The sequence below is a fragment of the Falco punctatus genome, assembly GCF_963210335.1.
Source record: "Falco punctatus genome assembly, chromosome: Z".
Lineage (NCBI taxonomy): Eukaryota > Metazoa > Chordata > Aves > Falconiformes > Falconidae > Falco > Falco punctatus.
Window position 1 is genome coordinate 9,911,621 of NC_137586.1, and position 24,350 is coordinate 9,935,970.

The 24,350-nt window shown below is 64.4% G+C and overlaps 9 protein-coding genes across 15 annotated transcripts in view; 8 read left to right on the forward strand and 1 right to left on the reverse strand.

Moving 5' to 3' along the window:
• Nucleotides 1–24,350, reverse strand: part of UBAP2 (ubiquitin associated protein 2) — a 133,794-nt gene that overhangs the window by 35,174 nt on the left and 74,270 nt on the right. The gene's annotated exons all lie outside the window — the stretch shown is intronic.
• Nucleotides 659–2,500, forward strand: LOC308056207 (interferon-like). Its single transcript, XM_080371214.1, has one exon. It carries the CDS (start codon nucleotides 1,918–1,920, stop codon nucleotides 2,482–2,484), a length of 567 nt encoding a protein of 188 aa, XP_080227340.1. The 5' UTR covers nucleotides 659–1,917; the 3' UTR covers nucleotides 2,485–2,500.
• On the forward strand, nucleotides 2,547–5,555 carry LOC308056205 (interferon-like). The gene has a single exon (XM_080371212.1). It carries the CDS (start codon nucleotides 4,973–4,975, stop codon nucleotides 5,537–5,539), a length of 567 nt encoding a protein of 188 aa, XP_080227338.1. The 5' UTR covers nucleotides 2,547–4,972; the 3' UTR covers nucleotides 5,540–5,555.
• Nucleotides 5,602–9,625, forward strand: LOC308056198 (interferon-like). Its single transcript, XM_080371204.1, has one exon. It carries the CDS (start codon nucleotides 8,028–8,030, stop codon nucleotides 8,592–8,594), a length of 567 nt encoding a protein of 188 aa, XP_080227330.1. The 5' UTR covers nucleotides 5,602–8,027; the 3' UTR covers nucleotides 8,595–9,625.
• Nucleotides 9,706–12,283, forward strand: LOC308056208 (interferon-like). The gene has a single exon (XM_080371215.1). The coding sequence runs from the start codon at nucleotides 11,082–11,084 to the stop codon at nucleotides 11,646–11,648; it is 567 nt and encodes a 188-aa protein (XP_080227341.1). The 5' UTR covers nucleotides 9,706–11,081; the 3' UTR covers nucleotides 11,649–12,283.
• LOC308056195 (interferon-like) lies at nucleotides 12,879–15,214 on the forward strand. Its single transcript, XM_080371201.1, has one exon. The coding sequence runs from the start codon at nucleotides 14,136–14,138 to the stop codon at nucleotides 14,700–14,702; it is 567 nt and encodes a 188-aa protein (XP_080227327.1). The 5' UTR covers nucleotides 12,879–14,135; the 3' UTR covers nucleotides 14,703–15,214.
• LOC308056196 (interferon-like) lies at nucleotides 15,932–18,268 on the forward strand. Its single transcript, XM_080371202.1, has one exon. It carries the CDS (start codon nucleotides 17,190–17,192, stop codon nucleotides 17,754–17,756), a length of 567 nt encoding a protein of 188 aa, XP_080227328.1. The 5' UTR covers nucleotides 15,932–17,189; the 3' UTR covers nucleotides 17,757–18,268.
• LOC308056210 (interferon-like) lies at nucleotides 19,987–21,729 on the forward strand. The gene has a single exon (XM_080371217.1). The coding sequence runs from the start codon at nucleotides 20,227–20,229 to the stop codon at nucleotides 20,791–20,793; it is 567 nt and encodes a 188-aa protein (XP_080227343.1). The 5' UTR covers nucleotides 19,987–20,226; the 3' UTR covers nucleotides 20,794–21,729.
• LOC308056199 (interferon-like) lies at nucleotides 23,024–24,341 on the forward strand. The gene has a single exon (XM_080371205.1). It carries the CDS (start codon nucleotides 23,264–23,266, stop codon nucleotides 23,828–23,830), a length of 567 nt encoding a protein of 188 aa, XP_080227331.1. The 5' UTR covers nucleotides 23,024–23,263; the 3' UTR covers nucleotides 23,831–24,341.

A 24,350-nucleotide genomic window follows, 5' to 3' on the forward strand; every position in this document is an offset into this window, starting at 1 on the left:
GGGAGGCCTCGCACCTCTTGCAGCGCGTCCACAGCAGGGCCACAAACACCGTCAGAGCCTTGCAACGCCTCTCCTACGAGGAAAGGCTCAGAGAGATGGGCTTCTTCAGCCTGCAGCAGGGAAGGCCCCGCGGAGACCTTACTGCGGCCTTTCAGCACTTCCAGGGGGCTCACAAGAAAGACGGCCGACGACTTGGTCAAAGGGCCTGCAGCCACACCACAGCGGGGACCGGCTTCACACCAAACGAGGGGTGGCTCACGCTCCGTACGAGGAAGGCAGCGCGCTGCAACCAGCAGGGAGGCAAAACGCTGCAACACGTTGCCCACAGAGGTGGGACGCGCCCCGTCCCTGGAAACCTCCCAGGTCAGCCTGGACGGGGCTCTCAGAACCTCCTCGACTTGAGACGGCCCTGCCCCTTGCTGGCGGGTTGGGCCCGGCGACCTCCGAGGGTCCCTCCCAGCCCAACCCGACCCATCCCAAACCATGCCATGAGCCTAGGAAGGAGCGGCACGGCACAGACCCAACTCGGGGTCGCTGGCTCTTGCAGCTTCAGGCATTGCTCACCACAACCCTCTGCCTGCGCTGCTTCAAAACACCTTGCAGCGCCAGCTCTGCTGTTCTAGGCCAACACGGACAAGGTCCAGCCGGCGACCTCCAACGTCGGCCTACCTCCTGCCGTGACGGCACCTACCTACGCCCAACCACCGTGCACGCGCCACCACCCCAAGCACTGCACCCTCCAACACAACGCTGCCTGACAACAGCGTGGCTCCCGGCCCGCCACCACCAACACCCTTCACACCTTTCCCCTGCTCCACACGCTTTCAGAAAACACGGGGCAGCCTCCCTCACGCAAGCACAATGCCATCCTCCCTCTTGCAAGGGACCTCAACAACTCAGCCAGCGCAACCTCCTCCTCCTGCCACTACAGCTCCGCAGCTACGCCGGCTGCCCCGGCTCCACCTCCCGAGGACTCCTGGGCACCCCTCCTCTTCAGAGGAGCAGGGCCTCAGGCCATCCCAAACACGGGACCCTTCACTTACGGGCCACGGTTCCGTCTCCAGGCCCACCTCAGCCCCGGAGGCAGACAAAACACAAGACCCCGGGGATACAGGGGCGGGCACGTGCACCCACGGCACCACAGCCGGGCAGCCAAGGCGGCCAAGGCAGCAACAGCAACCGCAGCAAAACTCTTCCCTTCTTCCTCTTCCTTTTCCCTCAAGCCTTTCCTCCCCGTGCCCGTCAGCTTCAACGGGGCAGATCCATGCGGGAACACAGCCCACGCTCAAGTGCCTACCCCCAGAGCCACCTCCTCCCAAGCCGCCCCCACCCCCAGGCCCTCGCTCCAGGAGGGGGCTCCCCACGCTCTGACAAGTGACATCACTTCACAACCCTTCCCAACACGAAAAGGAAAGACCAGCTAAGACGAAAACAAAGGCCAGACACAAGTGAAAGGAAAACACACCACGGACAACACCAGGCCATTACAGGCGGAAAAGACACTTGGGCAGGAAGGGAAACTTCAGCTGCGGAGCTCGCCCTGCAGCCAACAGGGAAACCCTGACACACCTCCCCGGCACAGCTGCCCCCAGGGGCTCTGCCCCGGCGCTTGCGCATCCCCCACGCGACCACTACAGCCAACCTCCCCACGACACACCACCGCCAAAGCACCGCCACCGCTCTCCCCACCCACGGCCACCCCAACAACGCACTTCCCCAAGACCACCACAGCCACCAGCCAAAACTGAAAGCCACAGCCGGAAACTCGCTGCCATCGGAAAGCGAGGAAGGGGAAGCCGCCGCGCCACATAAAGCCGGCCACCCGGCACCACACCAAGCACAGCGACCACCCGCAACACCACCAAGCCTGCCCGGGCTCCTGCACAGCGACACCCACGCGGCACCCACCCAACCACCATGACAGCGCCCGCAACCCCACAGCCCCGCCTGACGCACGGCGCCACGCCGCTCCTGCTCCTCCTGACGGCTCTCGCCACCGCCCTCGCCTGCCACCACCTGCGGCCCGGCGACGACACCTTCCCCTGGGACGGCCTCCGGCTCCTCCAGGCCATGGCTCCCAGCCCGACACAGCCCTGCCAGCAACACCAGGCGCCCTTCCGCTTCCCCGACACCCTCCTCCACACCAGCCACCCACAGCAAGCCGCCGCCACCGCCCTCCGCATCCTACAGCACCTCTTCCACACCCTCAGCAGCAACGACAGCGCCCCACAACACTGGGACACCGGCGCGCGCCACCACCTCCTCAACCACCTACAGCACTACATCCAACGCCTGGAGCAATGCCCGACAGCCAACGCCACGCTCTTCAAGAGGCAGCGACTCAGCATCGACAGGTACTTCACGCACATCCAGGACTTCCTCCACACCCACAACCACAGCGCCTGCGCCTGGGACCACGTCCGCCTCGAAGCTCGCGCCTGCTTCCAACGCCTCCACAACCTCACCCGCACCATGCGCCGTTAGCCCAAGCACCGCGGCCAACGCGCACAGCGCGCGGCCCCACCACACCGACAACAACACTTTCTGGAGCCCCGGCGGACCCAGCCCCACCTCTCTCATCCCGCCTACCCTCAGCCACGCCAACAGCCGCTGCAGCAACGGCCCCGCGCCCTCAGCCCCCACTGACTGACCCCCTTACTTATTCAACTCTTATTTATTGCCACCGCGGGACTTCACCTATTTATTCACCTATTTATTCATTCCACACAAAATAAAGACCTGTTGCAAAAACCTTGCCAATGCATCTTGTCTCACAAGCACAGGAACGAGCCTTCGGCGTGGCGCGAAGCCACCGCCACTCAGCACCTGCTCCAAGCCCTGCCCCACACGGGCTCTGCAGGCCCCGTGCCCACTCTCCTCCTTGACACCTCTCCCCAAGGAGGCGCTTTCCTCCACCTCTTTCAAAAACCTCTCCCAGGCTTTCAACAGCCAGCGTCACCAGAACCTCCGTGTCGGCCCGTCTCCTCCACAGTTCCCACCCACCCCCCGCCCCGCGTTCCACCAACTGATCCTCAGCTCTGGAGGCCTCGCTACAGGGAGGCCTCGCACCTCTTGCAGCGCGTCCACAGCAGGGCCACAAACACCGTCAGAGCCTTGCAACGCCTCTCCTACGAGGAAAGGCTCAGAGAGATGGGCTTCTTCAGCCTGCAGCAGGGAAGGCCCCGCGGAGACCTTACTGCGGCCTTTCAGCACTTCCAGGGGGCTCACAAGAAAGACGGCCGACGACTTGGTCAAAGGGCCTGCAGCCACACCACAGCGGGGACCGGCTTCACACCAAACGAGGGGTGGCTCACGCTCCGTACGAGGAAGGCAGCGCGCTGCAACCAGCAGGGAGGCAAAACGCTGCAACACGTTGCCCACAGAGGTGGGACGCGCCCCGTCCCTGGAAACCTCCCAGGTCAGCCTGGACGGGGCTCTCAGAACCTCCTCGACTTGAGACGGCCCTGCCCCTTGCTGGCGGGTTGGGCCCGGCGACCTCCGAGGGTCCCTCCCAGCCCAACCCGACCCATCCCAAACCATGCCATGAGCCTAGGAAGGAGCGGCACGGCACAGACCCAACTCGGGGTCGCTGGCTCTTGCAGCTTCAGGCATTGCTCACCACAACCCTCTGCCTGCGCTGCTTCAAAACACCTTGCAGCGCCAGCTCTGCTGTTCTAGGCCAACACGGACAAGGTCCAGCCGGCGACCTCCAACGTCAGCCTACCTCCTGCCGTGACGGCACCTACCTACGCCCAACCACCGTGCACGCGCCACCACCCCAAGCACTGCACCCTCCAACACAACGCTGCCTGACAACAGCGTGGCTCCCGGCCCGCCACCACCAACACCCTTCACACCTTTCCCCTGCTCCACACGCTTTCAGAAAACACGGGGCAGCCTCCCTCACGCAAGCACAATGCCATCCTCCCTCTTGCAAGGGACCTCAACAACTCAGCCAGCGCAACCTCCTCCTCCTGCCACTACAGCTCCGCAGCTACGCCGGCTGCCCCGGCTCCACCTCCCGAGGACTCCTGGGCACCCCTCCTCTTCAGAGGAGCAGGGCCTCAGGCCATCCCAAACACGGGACCCTTCACTTACGGGCCACGGTTCCGTCTCCAGGCCCACCTCAGCCCCGGAGGCAGACAAAACACAAGACCCCGGGGATACAGGGGCGGGCACGTGCACCCACGGCACCACAGCCGGGCAGCCAAGGCGGCCAAGGCAGCAACAGCAACCGCAGCAAAACTCTTCCCTTCTTCCTCTTCCTTTTCCCTCAAGCCTTTCCTCCCCGTGCCCGTCAGCTTCAACGGGGCAGATCCATGCGGGAACACAGCCCACGCTCAAGTGCCTACCCCCAGAGCCACCTCCTCCCAAGCCGCCCCCACCCCCAGGCCCTCGCTCCAGGAGGGGGCTCCCCACGCTCTGACAAGTGACATCACTTCACAACCCTTCCCAACACGAAAAGGAAAGACCAGCTAAGACGAAAACAAAGGCCAGACACAAGTGAAAGGAAAACACACCACGGACAACACCAGGCCATTACAGGCGGAAAAGACACTTGGGCAGGAAGGGAAACTTCAGCTGCGGAGCTCGCCCTGCAGCCAACAGGGAAACCCTGACACACCTCCCCGGCACAGCTGCCCCCAGGGGCTCTGCCCCGGCGCTTGCGCATCCCCCACGCGACCACTACAGCCAACCTCCCCACGACACACCACCGCCAAAGCACCGCCACCGCTCTCCCCACCCACGGCCACCCCAACAACGCACTTCCCCAAGACCACCACAGCCACCAGCCAAAACTGAAAGCCACAGCCGGAAACTCGCTGCCATCGGAAAGCGAGGAAGGGGAAGCCGCCGCGCCACATAAAGCCGGCCACCCGGCACCACACCAAGCACAGCGACCACCCGCAACACCACCAAGCCTGCCCGGGCTCCTGCACAGCGACACCCACGCGGCACCCACCCAACCACCATGACAGCGCCCGCAACCCCACAGCCCCGCCTGACGCACGGCGCCACGCCGCTCCTGCTCCTCCTGACGGCTCTCGCCACCGCCCTCGCCTGCCACCACCTGCGGCCCGGCGACGACACCTTCCCCTGGGACGGCCTCCGGCTCCTCCAGGCCATGGCTCCCAGCCCGACACAGCCCTGCCAGCAACACCAGGCGCCCTTCCGCTTCCCCGACACCCTCCTCCACACCAGCCACCCACAGCAAGCCGCCGCCACCGCCCTCCGCATCCTACAGCACCTCTTCCACACCCTCAGCAGCAACGACAGCGCCCCACAACACTGGGACACCGGCGCGCGCCACCACCTCCTCAACCACCTACAGCACTACATCCAACGCCTGGAGCAATGCCCGACAGCCAACGCCACGCTCTTCAAGAGGCAGCGACTCAGCATCGACAGGTACTTCACGCACATCCAGGACTTCCTCCACACCCACAACCACAGCGCCTGCGCCTGGGACCACGTCCGCCTCGAAGCTCGCGCCTGCTTCCAACGCCTCCACAACCTCACCCGCACCATGCGCCGTTAGCCCAAGCACCGCGGCCAACGCGCACAGCGCGCGGCCCCACCACACCGACAACAACACTTTCTGGAGCCCCGGCGGACCCAGCCCCACCTCTCTCATCCCGCCTACCCTCAGCCACGCCAACAGCCGCTGCAGCAACGGCCCCGCGCCCTCAGCCCCCACTGACTGACCCCCTTACTTATTCAACTCTTATTTATTGCCACCGCGGGACTTCACCTATTTATTCACCTATTTATTCATTCCACACAAAATAAAGACCTGTTGCAAAAACCTTGCCAATGCATCTTGTCTCACAAGCACAGGAACGAGCCTTCGGCGTGGCGCGAAGCCACCGCCACTCAGCACCTGCTCCAAGCCCTGCCCCACACGGGCTCTGCAGGCCCCGTGCCCACTCTCCTCCTTGACACCTCTCCCCAAGGAGGCGCTTTCCTCCACCTCTTTCAAAAACCTCTCCCAGGCTTTCAACAGCCAGCGTCACCAGAACCTCCGTGTCGGCCCGTCTCCTCCACAGTTCCCACCCACCCCCCGCCCCGCGTTCCACCAACTGATCCTCAGCTCTGGAGGCCTCGCTACAGGGAGGCCTCGCACCTCTTGCAGCGCGTCCACAGCAGGGCCACAAACACCGTCAGAGCCTTGCAACGCCTCTCCTACGAGGAAAGGCTCAGAGAGATGGGCTTCTTCAGCCTGCAGCAGGGAAGGCCCCGCGGAGACCTTACTGCGGCCTTTCAGCACTTCCAGGGGGCTCACAAGAAAGACGGCCGACGACTTGGTCAAAGGGCCTGCAGCCACACCACAGCGGGGACCGGCTTCACACCAAACGAGGGGTGGCTCACGCTCCGTACGAGGAAGGCAGCGCGCTGCAACCAGCAGGGAGGCAAAACGCTGCAACACGTTGCCCACAGAGGTGGGACGCGCCCCGTCCCTGGAAACCTCCCAGGTCAGCCTGGACGGGGCTCTCAGAACCTCCTCGACTTGAGACGGCCCTGCCCCTTGCTGGCGGGTTGGGCCCGGCGACCTCCGAGGGTCCCTCCCAGCCCAACCCGACCCATCCCAAACCATGCCATGAGCCTAGGAAGGAGCGGCACGGCACAGACCCAACTCGGGGTCGCTGGCTCTTGCAGCTTCAGGCATTGCTCACCACAACCCTCTGCCTGCGCTGCTTCAAAACACCTTGCAGCGCCAGCTCTGCTGTTCTAGGCCAACACGGACAAGGTCCAGCCGGCGACCTCCAACGTCAGCCTACCTCCTGCCGTGACGGCACCTACCTACGCCCAACCACCGTGCACGCGCCACCACCCCAAGCACTGCACCCTCCAACACAACGCTGCCTGACAACAGCGTGGCTCCCGGCCCGCCACCACCAACACCCTTCACACCTTTCCCCTGCTCCACACGCTTTCAGAAAACACGGGGCAGCCTCCCTCACGCAAGCACAATGCCATCCTCCCTCTTGCAAGGGACCTCAACAACTCAGCCAGCGCAACCTCCTCCTCCTGCCACTACAGCTCCGCAGCTACGCCGGCTGCCCCGGCTCCACCTCCCGAGGACTCCTGGGCACCCCTCCTCTTCAGAGGAGCAGGGCCTCAGGCCATCCCAAACACGGGACCCTTCACTTACGGGCCACGGTTCCGTCTCCAGGCCCACCTCAGCCCCGGAGGCAGACAAAACACAAGACCCCGGGGATACAGGGGCGGGCACGTGCACCCACGGCACCACAGCCGGGCAGCCAAGGCGGCCAAGGCAGCAACAGCAACCGCAGCAAAACTCTTCCCTTCTTCCTCTTCCTTTTCCCTCAAGCCTTTCCTCCCCGTGCCCGTCAGCTTCAACGGGGCAGATCCATGCGGGAACACAGCCCACGCTCAAGTGCCTACCCCCAGAGCCACCTCCTCCCAAGCCGCCCCCACCCCCAGGCCCTCGCTCCAGGAGGGGGCTCCCCACGCTCTGACAAGTGACATCACTTCACAACCCTTCCCAACACGAAAAGGAAAGACCAGCTAAGACGAAAACAAAGGCCAGACACAAGTGAAAGGAAAACACACCACGGACAACACCAGGCCATTACAGGCGGAAAAGACACTTGGGCAGGAAGGGAAACTTCAGCTGCGGAGCTCGCCCTGCAGCCAACAGGGAAACCCTGACACACCTCCCCGGCACAGCTGCCCCCAGGGGCTCTGCCCCGGCGCTTGCGCATCCCCCACGCGACCACTACAGCCAACCTCCCCACGACACACCACCGCCAAAGCACCGCCACCGCTCTCCCCACCCACGGCCACCCCAACAACGCACTTCCCCAAGACCACCACAGCCACCAGCCAAAACTGAAAGCCACAGCCGGAAACTCGCTGCCATCGGAAAGCGAGGAAGGGGAAGCCGCCGCGCCACATAAAGCCGGCCACCCGGCACCACACCAAGCACAGCGACCACCCGCAACACCACCAAGCCTGCCCGGGCTCCTGCACAGCGACACCCACGCGGCACCCACCCAACCACCATGACAGCGCCCGCAACCCCACAGCCCCGCCTGACGCACGGCGCCACGCCGCTCCTGCTCCTCCTGACGGCTCTCGCCACCGCCCTCGCCTGCCACCACCTGCGGCCCGGCGACGACACCTTCCCCTGGGACGGCCTCCGGCTCCTCCAGGCCATGGCTCCCAGCCCGACACAGCCCTGCCAGCAACACCAGGCGCCCTTCCGCTTCCCCGACACCCTCCTCCACACCAGCCACCCACAGCAAGCCGCCGCCACCGCCCTCCGCATCCTACAGCACCTCTTCCACACCCTCAGCAGCAACGACAGCGCCCCACAACACTGGGACACCGGCGCGCGCCACCACCTCCTCAACCACCTACAGCACTACATCCAACGCCTGGAGCAATGCCCGACAGCCAACGCCACGCTCTTCAAGAGGCAGCGACTCAGCATCGACAGGTACTTCACGCACATCCAGGACTTCCTCCACACCCACAACCACAGCGCCTGCGCCTGGGACCACGTCCGCCTCGAAGCTCGCGCCTGCTTCCAACGCCTCCACAACCTCACCCGCACCATGCGCCGTTAGCCCAAGCACCGCGGCCAACGCGCACGCGCGCGGCCCCACCACACCGACAACAACACTTTCTGGAGCCCCGGCGGACCCAGCCCCACCTCTCTCATCCCGCCTACCCTCAGCCACGCCAACAGCCGCTGCAGCAACGGCCCCGCGCCCTCAGCCCCCACTGACTGACCCCCTTATTTATTCAACTCTTATTTATTGCCACCGCGGGACTTCACCTATTTATTCACCTATTTATTCATTCCACACAAAATAAAGACCTGTTGCAAAAACCTTGCCAATGCATCTTGTCTCACAAGCACAGGAACGAGCCTTCGGCGTGGCGCGAAGCCACCGCCACTCAGCACCTGCTCCAAGCCCTGCCCCACACGGGCTCTGCAGGCCCCGTGCCCACTCTCCTCCTTGACACCTCTCCCCAAGGAGGCGCTTTCCTCCACCTCTTTCAAAAACCTCTCCCAGGCTTTCAACAGCCAGCGTCACCAGAACCTCCGTGTCGGCCCGTCTCCTCCACAGTTCCCACCCACCCCCCGCCCCGCGTTCCACCAACTGATCCTCAGCTCTGGAGGCCTCGCTACAGGGAGGCCTCGCACCTCTTGCAGCGCGTCCACAGCAGGGCCACAAACACCGTCAGAGCCTTGCAACGCCTCTCCTACGAGGAAAGGCTCAGAGAGATGGGCTTCTTCAGCCTGCAGCAGGGAAGGCCCCGCGGAGACCTTACTGCGGCCTTTCAGCACTTCCAGGGGGCTCACAAGAAAGACGGCCGACGACTTGGTCAAAGGGCCTGCAGCCACACCACAGCGGGGACCGGCTTCACACCAAACGAGGGGTGGCTCACGCTCCGTACGAGGAAGGCAGCGCGCTGCAACCAGCAGGGAGGCAAAACGCTGCAACACGTTGCCCACAGAGGTGGGACGCGCCCCGTCCCTGGAAACCTCCCAGGTCAGCCTGGACGGGGCTCTCAGAACCTCCTCGACTTGAGACGGCCCTGCCCCTTGCTGGCGGGTTGGGCCCGGCGACCTCCGAGGGTCCCTCCCAGCCCAACCCGACCCATCCCAAACCATGCCATGAGCCTAGGAAGGAGCGGCACAGCACAGACCCAACTCGGGGTCGCTGGCTCTTGCAGCTTCAGGCATTGCTCACCACAACCCTCTGCCTGCGCTGCTTCAAAACACCTTGCAGCGCCAGCTCTGCTGTTCTAGGCCAACACGGACAAGGTCCAGCCGGCGACCTCCAACGTCAGCCTACCTCCTGCCGTGACGGCACCTACCTACGCCCAACCACCGTGCACGCGCCACCACCCCAAGCACTGCACCCTCCAACACAACGCTGCCTGACAACAGCGTGGCTCCCGGCCCGCCACCACCAACACCCTTCACACCTTTCCCCTGCTCCACACGCTTTCAGAAAACACGGGGCAGCCTCCCTCACGCAAGCACAATGCCATCCTCCCTCTTGCAAGGGACCTCAACAACTCAGCCAGCGCAACCTCCTCCTCCTGCCACTACAGCTCCGCAGCTACGCCGGCTGCCCCGGCTCCACCTCCCGAGGACTCCTGGGCACCCCTCCTCTTCAGAGGAGCAGGGCCTCAGGCCATCCCAAACACGGGACCCTTCACTTACGGGCCACGGTTCCGTCTCCAGGCCCACCTCAGCCCCGGAGGCAGACAAAACACAAGACCCCGGGGATACAGGGGCGGGCACGTGCACCCACGGCACCACAGCCGGGCAGCCAAGGCGGCCAAGGCAGCAACAGCAACCGCAGCAAAACTCTTCCCTTCTTCCTCTTCCTTTTCCCTCAAGCCTTTCCTCCCCGTGCCCGTCAGCTTCAACGGGGCAGATCCATGCGGGAACACAGCCCACGCTCAAGTGCCTACCCCCAGAGCCACCTCCTCCCAAGCCGCCCCCACCCCCAGGCCCTCGCTCCAGGAGGGGGCTCCCCACGCTCTGACAAGTGACATCACTTCACAACCCTTCCCAACACGAAAAGGAAAGACCAGCTAAGACGAAAACAAAGGCCAGACACAAGTGAAAGGAAAACACACCACGGACAACACCAGGCCATTACAGGCGGAAAAGACACTTGGGCAGGAAGGGAAACTTCAGCTGCGGAGCTCGCCCTGCAGCCAACAGGGAAACCCTGACACACCTCCCCGGCACAGCTGCCCCCAGGGGCTCTGCCCCGGCGCTTGCGCATCCCCCACGCGACCACTACAGCCAACCTCCCCACGACACACCACCGCCAAAGCACCGCCACCGCTCTCCCCACCCACGGCCACCCCAACAACGCACTTCCCCAAGACCACCACAGCCACCAGCCAAAACTGAAAGCCACAGCCGGAAACTCGCTGCCATCGGAAAGCGAGGAAGGGGAAGCCGCCGCGCCACATAAAGCCGGCCACCCGGCACCACACCAAGCACAGCGACCACCCGCAACACCACCAAGCCTGCCCGGGCTCCTGCACAGCGACACCCACGCGGCACCCACCCAACCACCATGACAGCGCCCGCAACCCCACAGCCCCGCCTGACGCACGGCGCCACGCCGCTCCTGCTCCTCCTGACGGCTCTCGCCACCGCCCTCGCCTGCCACCACCTGCGGCCCGGCGACGACACCTTCCCCTGGGACGGCCTCCGGCTCCTCCAGGCCATGGCTCCCAGCCCGACACAGCCCTGCCAGCAACACCAGGCGCCCTTCCGCTTCCCCGACACCCTCCTCCACACCAGCCACCCACAGCAAGCCGCCGCCACCGCCCTCCGCATCCTACAGCACCTCTTCCACACCCTCAGCAGCAACGACAGCGCCCCACAACACTGGGACACCGGCGCGCGCCACCACCTCCTCAACCACCTACAGCACTACATCCAACGCCTGGAGCAATGCCCGACAGCCAACGCCACGCTCTTCAAGAGGCAGCGACTCAGCATCGACAGGTACTTCACGCACATCCAGGACTTCCTCCACACCCACAACCACAGCGCCTGCGCCTGGGACCACGTCCGCCTCGAAGCTCGCGCCTGCTTCCAACGCCTCCACAACCTCACCCGCACCATGCGCCGTTAGCCCAAGCACCGCGGCCAACGCGCACGCGCGCGGCCCCACCACACCGACAACAACACTTTCTGGAGCCCCGGCGGACCCAGCCCCACCTCTCTCATCCCGCCTACCCTCAGCCACGCCAACAGCCGCTGCAGCAACGGCCCCGCGCCCTCAGCCCCCACTGACTGACCCCCTTATTTATTCAACTCTTATTTATTGCCACCGCGGGACTTCACCTATTTATTCACCTATTTATTCATTCCACACAAAATAAAGACCTGTTGCAAAAACCTTGCCAATGCATCTTGTCTCACAAGCACAGGAACGAGCCTTCGGCGTGGCGCGAAGCCACCGCCACTCAGCACCTGCTCCAAGCCCTGCCCCACACGGGCTCTGCAGGCCCCGTGCCCACTCTCCTCCTTGACACCTCTCCCCAAGGAGGCGCTTTCCTCCACCTCTTTCAAAAACCTCTCCCAGGCTTTCAACAGCCAGCGTCACCAGAACCTCCGTGTCGGCCCGTCTCCTCCACAGTTCCCACCCACCCCCCGCCCCGCGTTCCACCAACTGATCCTCAGCTCTGGAGGCCTCGCTACAGGGAGGCCTCGCACCTCTTGCAGCGCGTCCACAGCAGGGCCACAAACACCGTCAGAGCCTTGCAACGCCTCTCCTACGAGGAAAGGCTCAGAGAGATGGGCTTCTTCAGTCTGCAGCAGGGAAGGCCCCGCGGAGACCTTACTGCGGCCTTTCAGCACTTCCAGGGGGCTCACAAGAAAGACGGCCGACGACTTGGTCAAAGGGCCTGCAGCCACACCACAGCGGGGACCGGCTTCACACCAAACGAGGGGTGGCTCACGCTCCGTACGAGGAAGGCAGCGCGCTGCAACCAGCAGGGAGGCAAAACGCTGCAACACGTTGCCCACAGAGGTGGGACGCGCCCCGTCCCTGGAAACCTCCCAGGTCAGCCTGGACGGGGCTCTCAGAACCTCCTCGACTTGAGACGGCCCTGCCCCTTGCTGGCGGGTTGGGCCCGGCGACCTCCGAGGGTCCCTCCCAGCCCAACCCGACCCATCCCAAACCATGCCATGAGCCTAGGAAGGAGCGGCACGGCACAGACCCAACTCGGGGTCGCTGGCTCTTGCAGCTTCAGGCATTGCTCACCACAACCCTCTGCCTGCGCTGCTTCAAAACACCTTGCAGCGCCAGCTCTGCTGTTCTAGGCCAACACGGACAAGGTCCAGCCGGCGACCTCCAACGTCGGCCTACCTCCTGCCGTGACGGCACCTACCTACGCCCAACCACCGTGCACGCGCCACCACCCCAAGCACTGCACCCTCCAACACAACGCTGCCTGACAACAGCGTGGCTCCCGGCCCGCCACCACCAACACCCTTCACACCTTTCCCCTGCTCCACACGCTTTCAGAAAACACGGGGCAGCCTCCCTCACGCAAGCACAATGCCATCCTCCCTCTTGCAAGGGACCTCAACAACTCAGCCAGCGCAACCTCCTCCTCCTGCCACTACAGCTCCGCAGCTACGCCGGCTGCCCCGGCTCCACCTCCCGAGGACTCCTGGGCACCCCTCCTCTTCAGAGGAGCAGGGCCTCAGGCCATCCCAAACACGGGACCCTTCACTTACGGGCCACGGTTCCGTCTCCAGGCCCACCTCAGCCCCGGAGGCAGACAAAACACAAGACCCCGGGGATACAGGGGCGGGCACGTGCACCCACGGCACCACAGCCGGGCAGCCAAGGCGGCCAAGGCAGCAACAGCAACCGCAGCAAAACTCTTCCCTTCTTCCTCTTCCTTTTCCCTCAAGCCTTTCCTCCCCGTGCCCGTCAGCTTCAACGGGGCAGATCCATGCGGGAACACAGCCCACGCTCAAGTGCCTACCCCCAGAGCCACCTCCTCCCAAGCCGCCCCCACCCCCAGGCCCTCGCTCCAGGAGGGGGCTCCCCACGCTCTGACAAGTGACATCACTTCACAACCCTTCCCAACACGAAAAGGAAAGACCAGCTAAGACGAAAACAAAGGCCAGACACAAGTGAAAGGAAAACACACCACGGACAACACCAGGCCATTACAGGCGGAAAAGACACTTGGGCAGGAAGGGAAACTTCAGCTGCGGAGCTCGCCCTGCAGCCAACAGGGAAACCCTGACACACCTCCCCGGCACAGCTGCCCCCAGGGGCTCTGCCCCGGCGCTTGCGCATCCCCCACGCGACCACTACAGCCAACCTCCCCACGACACACCACCGCCAAAGCACCGCCACCGCTCTCCCCACCCACGGCCACCCCAACAACGCACTTCCCCAAGACCACCACAGCCACCAGCCAAAACTGAAAGCCACAGCCGGAAACTCGCTGCCATCGGAAAGCGAGGAAGGGGAAGCCGCCGCGCCACATAAAGCCGGCCACCCGGCACCACACCAAGCACAGCGACCACCCGCAACACCACCAAGCCTGCCCGGGCTCCTGCACAGCGACACCCACGCGGCACCCACCCAACCACCATGACAGCGCCCGCAACCCCACAGCCCCGCCTGACGCACGGCGCCACGCCGCTCCTGCTCCTCCTGACGGCTCTCGCCACCGCCCTCGCCTGCCACCACCTGCGGCCCGGCGACGACACCTTCCCCTGGGACGGCCTCCGGCTCCTCCAGGCCATGGCTCCCAGCCCGACACAGCCCTGCCAGCAACACCAGGCGCCCTTCCGCTTCCCCGACACCCTCCTCCACACCAGCCACCCACAGCAAGCCGCCGCCACCGCCCTCCGCATCCTACAGCACCTCTTCCACACCCTCAGCAGCAACGACAGCACCCCACAACACTGGGACACCGGCGCGCGCCACCACCTCCTCAACCACCTACAGCACTACATCCAACGCCTGGAGCAATGCCCGACAGCCAACGCCACGCTCTTCAAGAGGCAGCGACTCAGCATCGACAGGTACTTCACGCACATCCAGGACTTCCTCCACACCCACAACCACAGCGCCTGCGCCTGGGACCACGTCCGCCTCGAAGCTCGCGCCTGCTTCCAACGCCTCCACAACCTCACCCGCACCATGCGCCGTTAGCCCAAGCACCGCGGCCAACGCGCACGCGCGCGGCCCCACCACACCGACAACAACACTTTCTGGAGCCCCGGCGGACCCAGCCCCACCTCTCTCATCCCGCCTACCCTCAGCCACGCCAACAGCCGCTGCAGCAACGGCCCCGCGCCCTCAGCCCCCACTGACTGACCCCCTTATTTATTCAACTCTTATTTATTGCCACCGCGGGACTTCACCTATTTATTCACCTATTTATTCATTCCACACAAAATAAAGACCTGTTGCAAAAACCTTGCCAATGCATCTTGTCTCACAAGCACAGGAACGAGCCTTCGGCGTGGCGCGAAGCCACCGCCACTCAGCACCTGCTCCAAGCCCTGCCCCACACGGGCTCTGCAGGCCCCGTGCCCACTCTCCTCCTTGACACCTCTCCCCAAGGAGGCGCTTTCCTCCACCTCTTTCAAAAACCTCTCCCAGGCTTTCAACAGCCAGCGTCACCAGAACCTCCGTGTCGGCCCGTCTCCTCCACAGTTCCCACCCACCCCCCGCCCCGCGTTCCACCAACTGATCCTCAGCTCTGGAGGCCTCGCTACAGGGAGGCCTCGCACCTCTTGCAGCGCGTCCACAGCAGGGCCACAAACACCGTCAGAGCCTTGCAACGCCTCTCCTACGAGGAAAGGCTCAGAGAGATGGGCTTCTTCAGCCTGCAGCAGGGAAGGCCCCGCGGAGACCTTACTGCGGCCTTTCAGCACTTCCAGGGGGCTCACAAGAAAGACGGCCGACGACTTGGTCAAAGGGCCTGCAGCCACACCACAGCGGGGACCGGCTTCACACCAAACGAGGGGTGGCTCACGCTCCGTACGAGGAAGGCAGCGCGCTGCAACCAGCAGGGAGGCAAAACGCTGCAACACGTTGCCCACAGAGGTGGGACGCGCCCCGTCCCTGGAAACCTCCCAGGTCAGCCTGGACGGGGCTCTCAGAACCTCCTCGACTTGAGACGGCCCTGCCCCTTGCTGGCGGGTTGGGCCCGGCGACCTCCGAGGGTCCCTCCCAGCCCAACCCGACCCATCCCAAACCATGCCATGAGCCTAGGAAGGAGCGGCACGGCACAGACCCAACTCGGGGTCGCTGGCTCTTGCAGCTTCAGGCATTGCTCACCACAACCCTCTGCCTGCGCTGCTTCAAAACACCTTGCAGCGCCAGCTCTGCTGTTCTAGGCCAACACGGACAAGGTCCAGCCGGCGACCTCCAACGTCGGCCTACCTCCTGCCGTGACGGCACCTACCTACGCCCAACCACCGTGCACGCGCCACCACCCCAAGCACTGCACCCTCCAACACAACGCTGCCTGACAACAGCGTGGCTCCCGGCCCGCCACCACCAACACCCTTCACACCTTTCCCCTGCTCCACACGCTTTCAGAAAACACGGGGCAGCCTCCCTCACGCAAGCACAATGCCATCCTCCCTCTTGCAAGGGACCTCAACAACTCAGCCAGCGCAACCTCCTCCTCCTGCCACTACAGCTCCGCAGCTACGCCGGCTGCCCCGGCTCCACCTCCCGAGGACTCCTGGGCACCCCTCCTCTTCAGAGGAGCAGGGCCTCAGGCCATCCCAAACACGGGACCCTTCACTTACGGGCCACGGTTCCGTCTCCAGGCCCACCTCAGCCCCGGAGGCAGACAAAACACAAGACCCCGGGGATACAGGGGCGGGCACGTGCACCCACGGCACCACAGCCGGGCAGCCAAGGCGGCCAAGGCAGCAACAGCAACCGCAGCAAAACTCTTCCCTTCTTCCTCTTCCTTTTCCCTCAAGCCTTTCCTCCCCGTGCCCGTCAGCTTCAACGGGGCAGATCCATGCGGGAACACAGCCCACGCTCAAGTGCCTACCCCCAGAGCCACCTCCTCCCAAGCCGCCCCCACCCCCAGGCCCTCGCTCCAGGAGGGGGCTCCCCACGCTCTGACAAGTGACATCACTTCACAACCCTTCCCAACACGAAAAGGAAAGACCAGCTAAGACGAAAACAAAGGCCAGACACAAGTGAAAGGAAAACACACCACGGACAACACCAGGCCATTACAGGCGGAAAAGACACTTGGGCAGGAAGGGAAACTTCAGCTGCGGAGCTCGCCCTGCAGCCAACAGGGAAACCCTGACACACCTCCCCGGCACAGCTGCCCCCAGGGGCTCTGCCCCGGCGCTTGCGCATCCCCCACGCGACCACTACAGCCAACCTCCCCACGACACACCACCGCCAAAGCACCGCCACCGCTCTCCCCACCCACGGCCACCCCAACAACGCACTTCCCCAAGACCACCACAGCCACCAGCCAAAACTGAAAGCCACAGCCGGAAACTCGCTGCCATCGGAAAGCGAGGAAGGGGAAGCCGCCGCGCCACATAAAGCCGGCCACCCGGCACCACACCAAGCACAGCGACCACCCGCAACACCACCAAGCCTGCCCGGGCTCCTGCACAGCGACACCCACGCGGCACCCACCCAACCACCATGACAGCGCCCGCAACCCCACAGCCCCGCCTGACGCACGGCGCCACGCCGCTCCTGCTCCTCCTGACGGCTCTCGCCACCGCCCTCGCCTGCCACCACCTGCGGCCCGGCGACGACACCTTCCCCTGGGACGGCCTCCGGCTCCTCCAGGCCATGGCTCCCAGCCCGACACAGCCCTGCCAGCAACACCAGGCGCCCTTCCGCTTCCCCGACACCCTCCTCCACACCAGCCACCCACAGCAAGCCGCCGCCACCGCCCTCCGCATCCTACAGCACCTCTTCCACACCCTCAGCAGCAACGACAGCACCCCACAACACTGGGACACCGGCGCGCGCCACCACCTCCTCAACCACCTACAGCACTACATCCAACGCCTGGAGCAATGCCCGACAGCCAACGCCACGCTCTTCAAGAGGCAGCGACTCAGCATCGACAGGTACTTCACGCACATCCAGGACTTCCTCCACACCCACAACCACAGCGCCTGCGCCTGGGACCACGTCCGCCTCGAAGCTCGCGCCTGCTTCCAACGCCTCCACAACCTCACCCGCACCATGCGCCGTTAGCCCAAGCACCGCGGCCAACGCGCACGCGCGCGGCCCCACCACACCGACAACAACACTTTCTGGAGCCCCGGCGGACCCAGCCCCACCTCTCTCATCCCGCCTACCCTCAGCCACGCCAACAGCCGCTGCAGCAACGGCCCCGCGCCCTCAGCCCCCACTGACTGACCCCCTTATTTATTCAACTCTTATTTATTGCCACCGCGGGACTTCACCTATTTATTCACCTATTTATTCATTCCACACAAAATAAAGACCTGTTGCAAAAACCTTGCCAATGCATCTTGTCTCACAAGCACAGGAACGAGCCTTCGGCGTGGCGCGAAGCCACCGCCACTCAGCACCTGCTCCAAGCCCTGCCCCACACGGGCTCTGCAGGCCCCGTGCCCACTCTCCTCCTTGACACCTCTCCCCAAGGAGGCGCTTTCCTCCACCTCTTTCAAAAACCTCTCCCAGGCTTTCAACAGCCAGCGTCACCAGAACCTCCGTGTCGGCCCGTCTCCTCCACAGTTCCCACCCACCCCCCGCCCCGCGTTCCACCAACTGATCCTCAGCTCTGGAGGCCTCGCTACAGGGAGGCCTCGCACCTCTTGCAGCGCGTCCACAGCAGGGCCACAAACACCGTCAGAGCCTTGCAACGCCTCTCCTACGAGGAAAGGCTCAGAGAGATGGGCTTCTTCAGCCTGCAGCAGGGAAGGCCCCGCGGAGACCTTACTGCGGCCTTTCAGCACTTCCAGGGGGCTCACAAGAAAGACGGCCGACGACTTGGTCAAAGGGCCTGCAGCCACACCACAGCGGGGACCGGCTTCACACCAAACGAGGGGTGGCTCACGCTCCGTACGAGGAAGGCAGCGCGCTGCAACCAGCAGGGAGGCAAAACGCTGCAACACGTTGCCCACAGAGGTGGGACGCGCCCCGTCCCTGGAAACCTCCCAGGTCAGCCTGGACGGGGCTCTCAGAACCTCCTCGACTTGAGACGGCCCTGCCCCTTGCTGGCGGGTTGGGCCCGGCGACCTCCGAGGGTCCCTCCCAGCCCAACCCGACCCATCCCAAACCATGCCATGAGCCTAGGAAGGAGCGGCACGGCACAGACCCAACTCGGGGTCGCTGGCTCTTGCAGCTTCAGGCATTGCTCACCACAACCCTCTGCCTGCGCTGCTTCAAAACACCTTGCAGCGCCAGCTCTGCTGTTCTAGGCCAACACGGACAAGGTCCAGCCGGCGACCTCCAACGTCGGCCTACCTCCTGCCGTGACGGCACCTACCTACGCCCAACCACCGTGCACGCGCCACCACCCCAAGCACTGCACCCTCCAACACAACGCTGCCTGACAACAGCGTGGCTCCCGGCCCGCCACCACCAACACCCTTCACACCTTTCCCCTGCTCCACACGCTTTCAGAAAACACGGGGCAGCCTCCCTCACGCAAGCACAATGCCATCCTCCCTCTTGCAAGGGACCTCAACAACTCAGCCAGCGCAACCTCCTCCTCCTGCCACTACAGCTCCGCAGCTACGCCGGCTGCCCCGGCTCCACCTCCCGAGGACTCCTGGGCACCCCTCCTCTTCAGAGGAGCAGGGCCTCAGGCCATCCCAAACACGGGACCCTTCACTTACGGGCCACGGTTCCGTCTCCAGGCCCACCTCAGCCCCGGAGGCAGACAAAACACAAGACCCCGGGGATACAGGGGCGGGCACGTGCACCCACGGCACCACAGCCGGGCAGCCAAGGCGGCCAAGGCAGCAACAGCAACCGCAGCAAAACTCTTCCCTTCTTCCTCTTCCTTTTCCCTCAAGCCTTTCCTCCCCGTGCCCGTCAGCTTCAACGGGGCAGATCCATGCGGGAACACAGCCCACGCTCAAGTGCCTACCCCCAGAGCCACCTCCTCCCAAGCCGCCCCCACCCCCAGGCCCTCGCTCCAGGAGGGGGCTCCCCACGCTCTGACAAGTGACATCACTTCACAACCCTTCCCAACACGAAAAGGAAAGACCAGCTAAGACGAAAACAAAGGCCAGACACAAGTGAAAGGAAAACACACCACGGACAACACCAGGCCATTACAGGCGGAAAAGACACTTGGGCAGGAAGGGAAACTTCAGCTGCGGAGCTCGCCCTGCAGCCAACAGGGAAACCCTGACACACCTCCCCGGCACAGCTGCCCCCAGGGGCTCTGCCCCGGCGCTTGCGCATCCCCCACGCGACCACTACAGCCAACCTCCCCACGACACGCCACCGCTCTCCCCACCCACGGCCACCCCAACAACGCACTTCCCCAAGACCACCACAGCCACCAGCCAAAACTGAAAGCCACAGCCGGAAACTCGCTGCCATCGGAAAGCGAGGAAGGGGAAGCCGCCGCGCCACATAAAGCCGGCCACCCGGCACCACACCAAGCACAGCGACCACCCGCAACACCACCAAGCCTGCCCGGGCTCCTGCACAGCGACACCCACGCGGCACCCACCCAACCACCATGACAGCGCCCGCAACCCCACAGCCCCGCCTGACGCACGGCGCCACGCCGCTCCTGCTCCTCCTGACGGCTCTCGCCACCGCCCTCGCCTGCCACCACCTGCGGCCCGGCGACGACACCTTCCCCTGGGACGGCCTCCGGCTCCTCCAGGCCATGGCTCCCAGCCCGACACAGCCCTGCCAGCAACACCAGGCGCCCTTCCGCTTCCCCGACACCCTCCTCCACACCAGCCACCCACAGCAAGCCGCCGCCACCGCCCTCCGCATCCTACAGCACCTCTTCCACACCCTCAGCAGCAACGACAGCACCCCACAACACTGGGACACCGGCGCGCGCCACCACCTCCTCAACCACCTACAGCACTACATCCAACGCCTGGAGCAATGCCCGACAGCCAACGCCACGCTCTTCAAGAGGCAGCGACTCAGCATCGACAGGTACTTCACGCACATCCAGGACTTCCTCCACACCCACAACCACAGCGCCTGCGCCTGGGACCACGTCCGCCTCGAAGCTCGCGCCTGCTTCCAACGCCTCCACAACCTCACCCGCACCATGCGCCGTTAGCCCAAGCACCGCGGCCAACGCGCACGCGCGCGGCCCCACCACACCGACAACAACACTTTCTGGAGCCCCGGCGGACCCAGCCCCACCTCTCTCATCCCGCCTACCCTCAGCCACGCCAACAGCCGCTGCAGCAACGGCCCCGCGCCCTCAGCCCCCACTGACTGACCCCCTTATTTATTCAACTCTTATTTATTGCCACCGCGGGACTTCACCTATTTATTCACCTATTTATTCATTCCACACAAAATAAAGACCTGTTGCAAAAACCTTGCCAATGCATCTTGTCTCACAAGCACAGGAACGAGCCTTCGGCGTGGCGCGAAGCCACCGCCACTCAGCACCTGCTCCAAGCCCTGCCCCACACGGGCTCTGCAGGCCCCGTGCCCACTCTCCTCCTTGACACCTCTCCCCAAGGAGGCGCTTTCCTCCACCTCTTTCAAAAACCTCTCCCAGGCTTTCAACAGCCAGCGTCACCAGAACCTCCGTGTCGGCCCGTCTCCTCCACAGTTCCCACCCACCCCCCGCCCCGCGTTCCACCAACTGATCCTCAGCTCTGGAGGCCTCGCTACAGGGAGGCCTCGCACCTCTTGCAGCGCGTCCACAGCAGGGCCACAAACACCGTCAGAGCCTTGCAACGCCTCTCCTACGAGGAAAGGCTCAGAGAGATGGGCTTCTTCAGCCTGCAGCAGGGAAGGCCCCGCGGAGACCTTACTGCGGCCTTTCAGCACTTCCAGGGGGCTCACAAGAAAGACGGCCGACGACTTGGTCAAAGGGCCTGCAGCCACACCACAGCGGGGACCGGCTTCACACCAAACGAGGGGTGGCTCACGCTCCGTACGAGGAAGGCAGCGCGCTGCAACCAGCAGGGAGGCAAAACGCTGCAACACGTTGCCCACAGAGGTGGGACGCGCCCCGTCCCTGGAAACCTCCCAGGTCAGCCTGGACTGGGCTCTCAGAACCTCCTCGACTTGAGACGGCCCTGCCCCTTGCTGGCGGGTTGGGCCCGGCGACCTCCGAGGGTCCCTCCCAGCCCAACCCGACCCATCCCAAACCATGCCATGAGCCTAGGAAGGAGCGGCACGGCACAGACCCAACTCGGGGTCGCTGGCTCTTGCAGCTTCAGGCATTGCTCACCACAACCCTCTGCCTGCGCTGCTTCAAAACACCTTGCAGCGCCAGCTCTGCTGTTCTAGGCCAACACGGACAAGGTCCAGCCGGCGACCTCCAACGTCGGCCTACCTCCTGCCGTGACGGCACCTACCTACGCCCAACCACCGTGCACGCGCCACCACCCCAAGCACTGCACCCTCCAACACAACGCTGCCTGACAACAGCGTGGCTCCCGGCCCGCCACCACCAACACCCTTCACACCTTTCCCCTGCTCCACACGCTTTCAGAAAACACGGGGCAGCCTCCCTCACGCAAGCACAATGCCATCCTCCCTCTTGCAAGGGACCTCAACAACTCAGCCAGCGCAACCTCCTCCTCCTGCCACTACAGCTCCGCAGCTACGCCGGCTGCCCCGGCTCCACCTCCCGAGGACTCCTGGGCACCCCTCCTCTTCAGAGGAGCAGGGCCTCAGGCCATCCCAAACACGGGACCCTTCACTTACGGGCCACGGTTCCGTCTCCAGGCCCACCTCAGCCCCGGAGGCAGACAAAACACAAGACCCCGGGGATACAGGGGCGGGCACGTGCACCCACGGCACCACAGCCGGGCAGCCAAGGCGGCCAAGGCAGCAACAGCAACCGCAGCAAAACTCTTCCCTTCTTCCTCTTCCTTTTCCCTCAAGCCTTTCCTCCCCGTGCCCGTCAGCTTCAACGGGGCAGATCCATGCGGGAACACAGCCCACGCTCAAGTGCCTACCCCCAGAGCCACCTCCTCCCAAGCCGCCCCCACCCCCAGGCCCTCGCTCCAGGAGGGGGCTCCCCACGCTCTGACAAGTGACATCACTTCACAACCCTTCCCAACACGAAAAGGAAAGACCAGCTAAGACGAAAACAAAGGCCAGACACAAGTGAAAGGAAAACACACCACGGACAACACCAGGCCATTACAGGCGGAAAAGACACTTGGGCAGGAAGGGAAACTTCAGCTGCGGAGCTCGCCCTGCAGCCAACAGGGAAACCCTGACACACCTCCCCGGCACAGCTGCCCCCAGGGGCTCTGCCCCGGCGCTTGCGCATCCCCCACGCGACCACTACAGCCAACCTCCCCACGACACGCCACCGCTCTCCCCACCCACGGCCACCCCAACAACGCACTTCCCCAAGACCACCACAGCCACCAGCCAAAACTGAAAGCCACAGCCGGAAACTCGCTGCCATCGGAAAGCGAGGAAGGGGAAGCCGCCGCGCCACATAAAGCCGGCCACCCGGCACCACACCAAGCACAGCGACCACCCGCAACACCACCAAGCCTGCCCGGGCTCCTGCACAGCGACACCCACGCGGCACCCACCCAACCACCATGACAGCGCCCGCAACCCCACAGCCCCGCCTGACGCACGGCGCCACGCCGCTCCTGCTCCTCCTGACGGCTCTCGCCACCGCCCTCGCCTGCCACCACCTGCGGCCCGGCGACGACACCTTCCCCTGGGACGGCCTCCGGCTCCTCCAGGCCATGGCTCCCAGCCCGACACAGCCCTGCCAGCAACACCAGGCGCCCTTCCGCTTCCCCGACACCCTCCTCCACACCAGCCACCCACAGCAAGCCGCCGCCACCGCCCTCCGCATCCTACAGCACCTCTTCCACACCCTCAGCAGCAACGACAGCGCCCCGCAACACTGGGACACCGGCGCGCGCCACCACCTCCTCAACCACCTACAGCACTACATCCAACGCCTGGAGCAATGCCCGACAGCCAACGCCACGCTCTTCAAGAGGCAGCGACTCAGCATCGACAGGTACTTCACGCACATCCAGGACTTCCTCCACACCCACAACCACAGCGCCTGCGCCTGGGACCACGTCCGCCTCGAAGCTCGCGCCTGCTTCCAACGCCTCCACAACCTCACCCGCACCATGCGCCGTTAGCCCAAGCACCGCGGCCAACGCGCACGCGCGCGGCCCCACCACACCGACAACAACACTTTCTGGAGCCCCGGCGGACCCAGCCCCACCTCTCTCATCCCGCCTACCCTCAGCCACGCCAACAGCCGCTGCAGCAACGGCCCCGCGCCCTCAGCCCCCACTGACTGACCCCCTTATTTATTCAACTCTTATTTATTGCCACCGCGGGACTTCACCTATTTATTCACCTATTTATTCATTCCACACAAAATAAAGACCTGTTGCAAAAACCTTGCCAATGCATCTTGTCTCACAAGCACAGGAACGAGCCTTCGGCGTGGCGCGAAGCCACCGCCACTCAGCACCTGCTCCAAGCCCTGCCCCACACGGGCTCTGCAGGCCCCGTGCCCACTCTCCTCCTTGACACCTCTCCCCAAGGAGGCGCTTTCCTCCACCTCTTTCAAAAACCTCTCCCAGGCTTTCAACAGCCAGCGTCACCAGAACCTCCGTGTCGGCCCGTCTCCTCCACAGTTCCCACCCACCC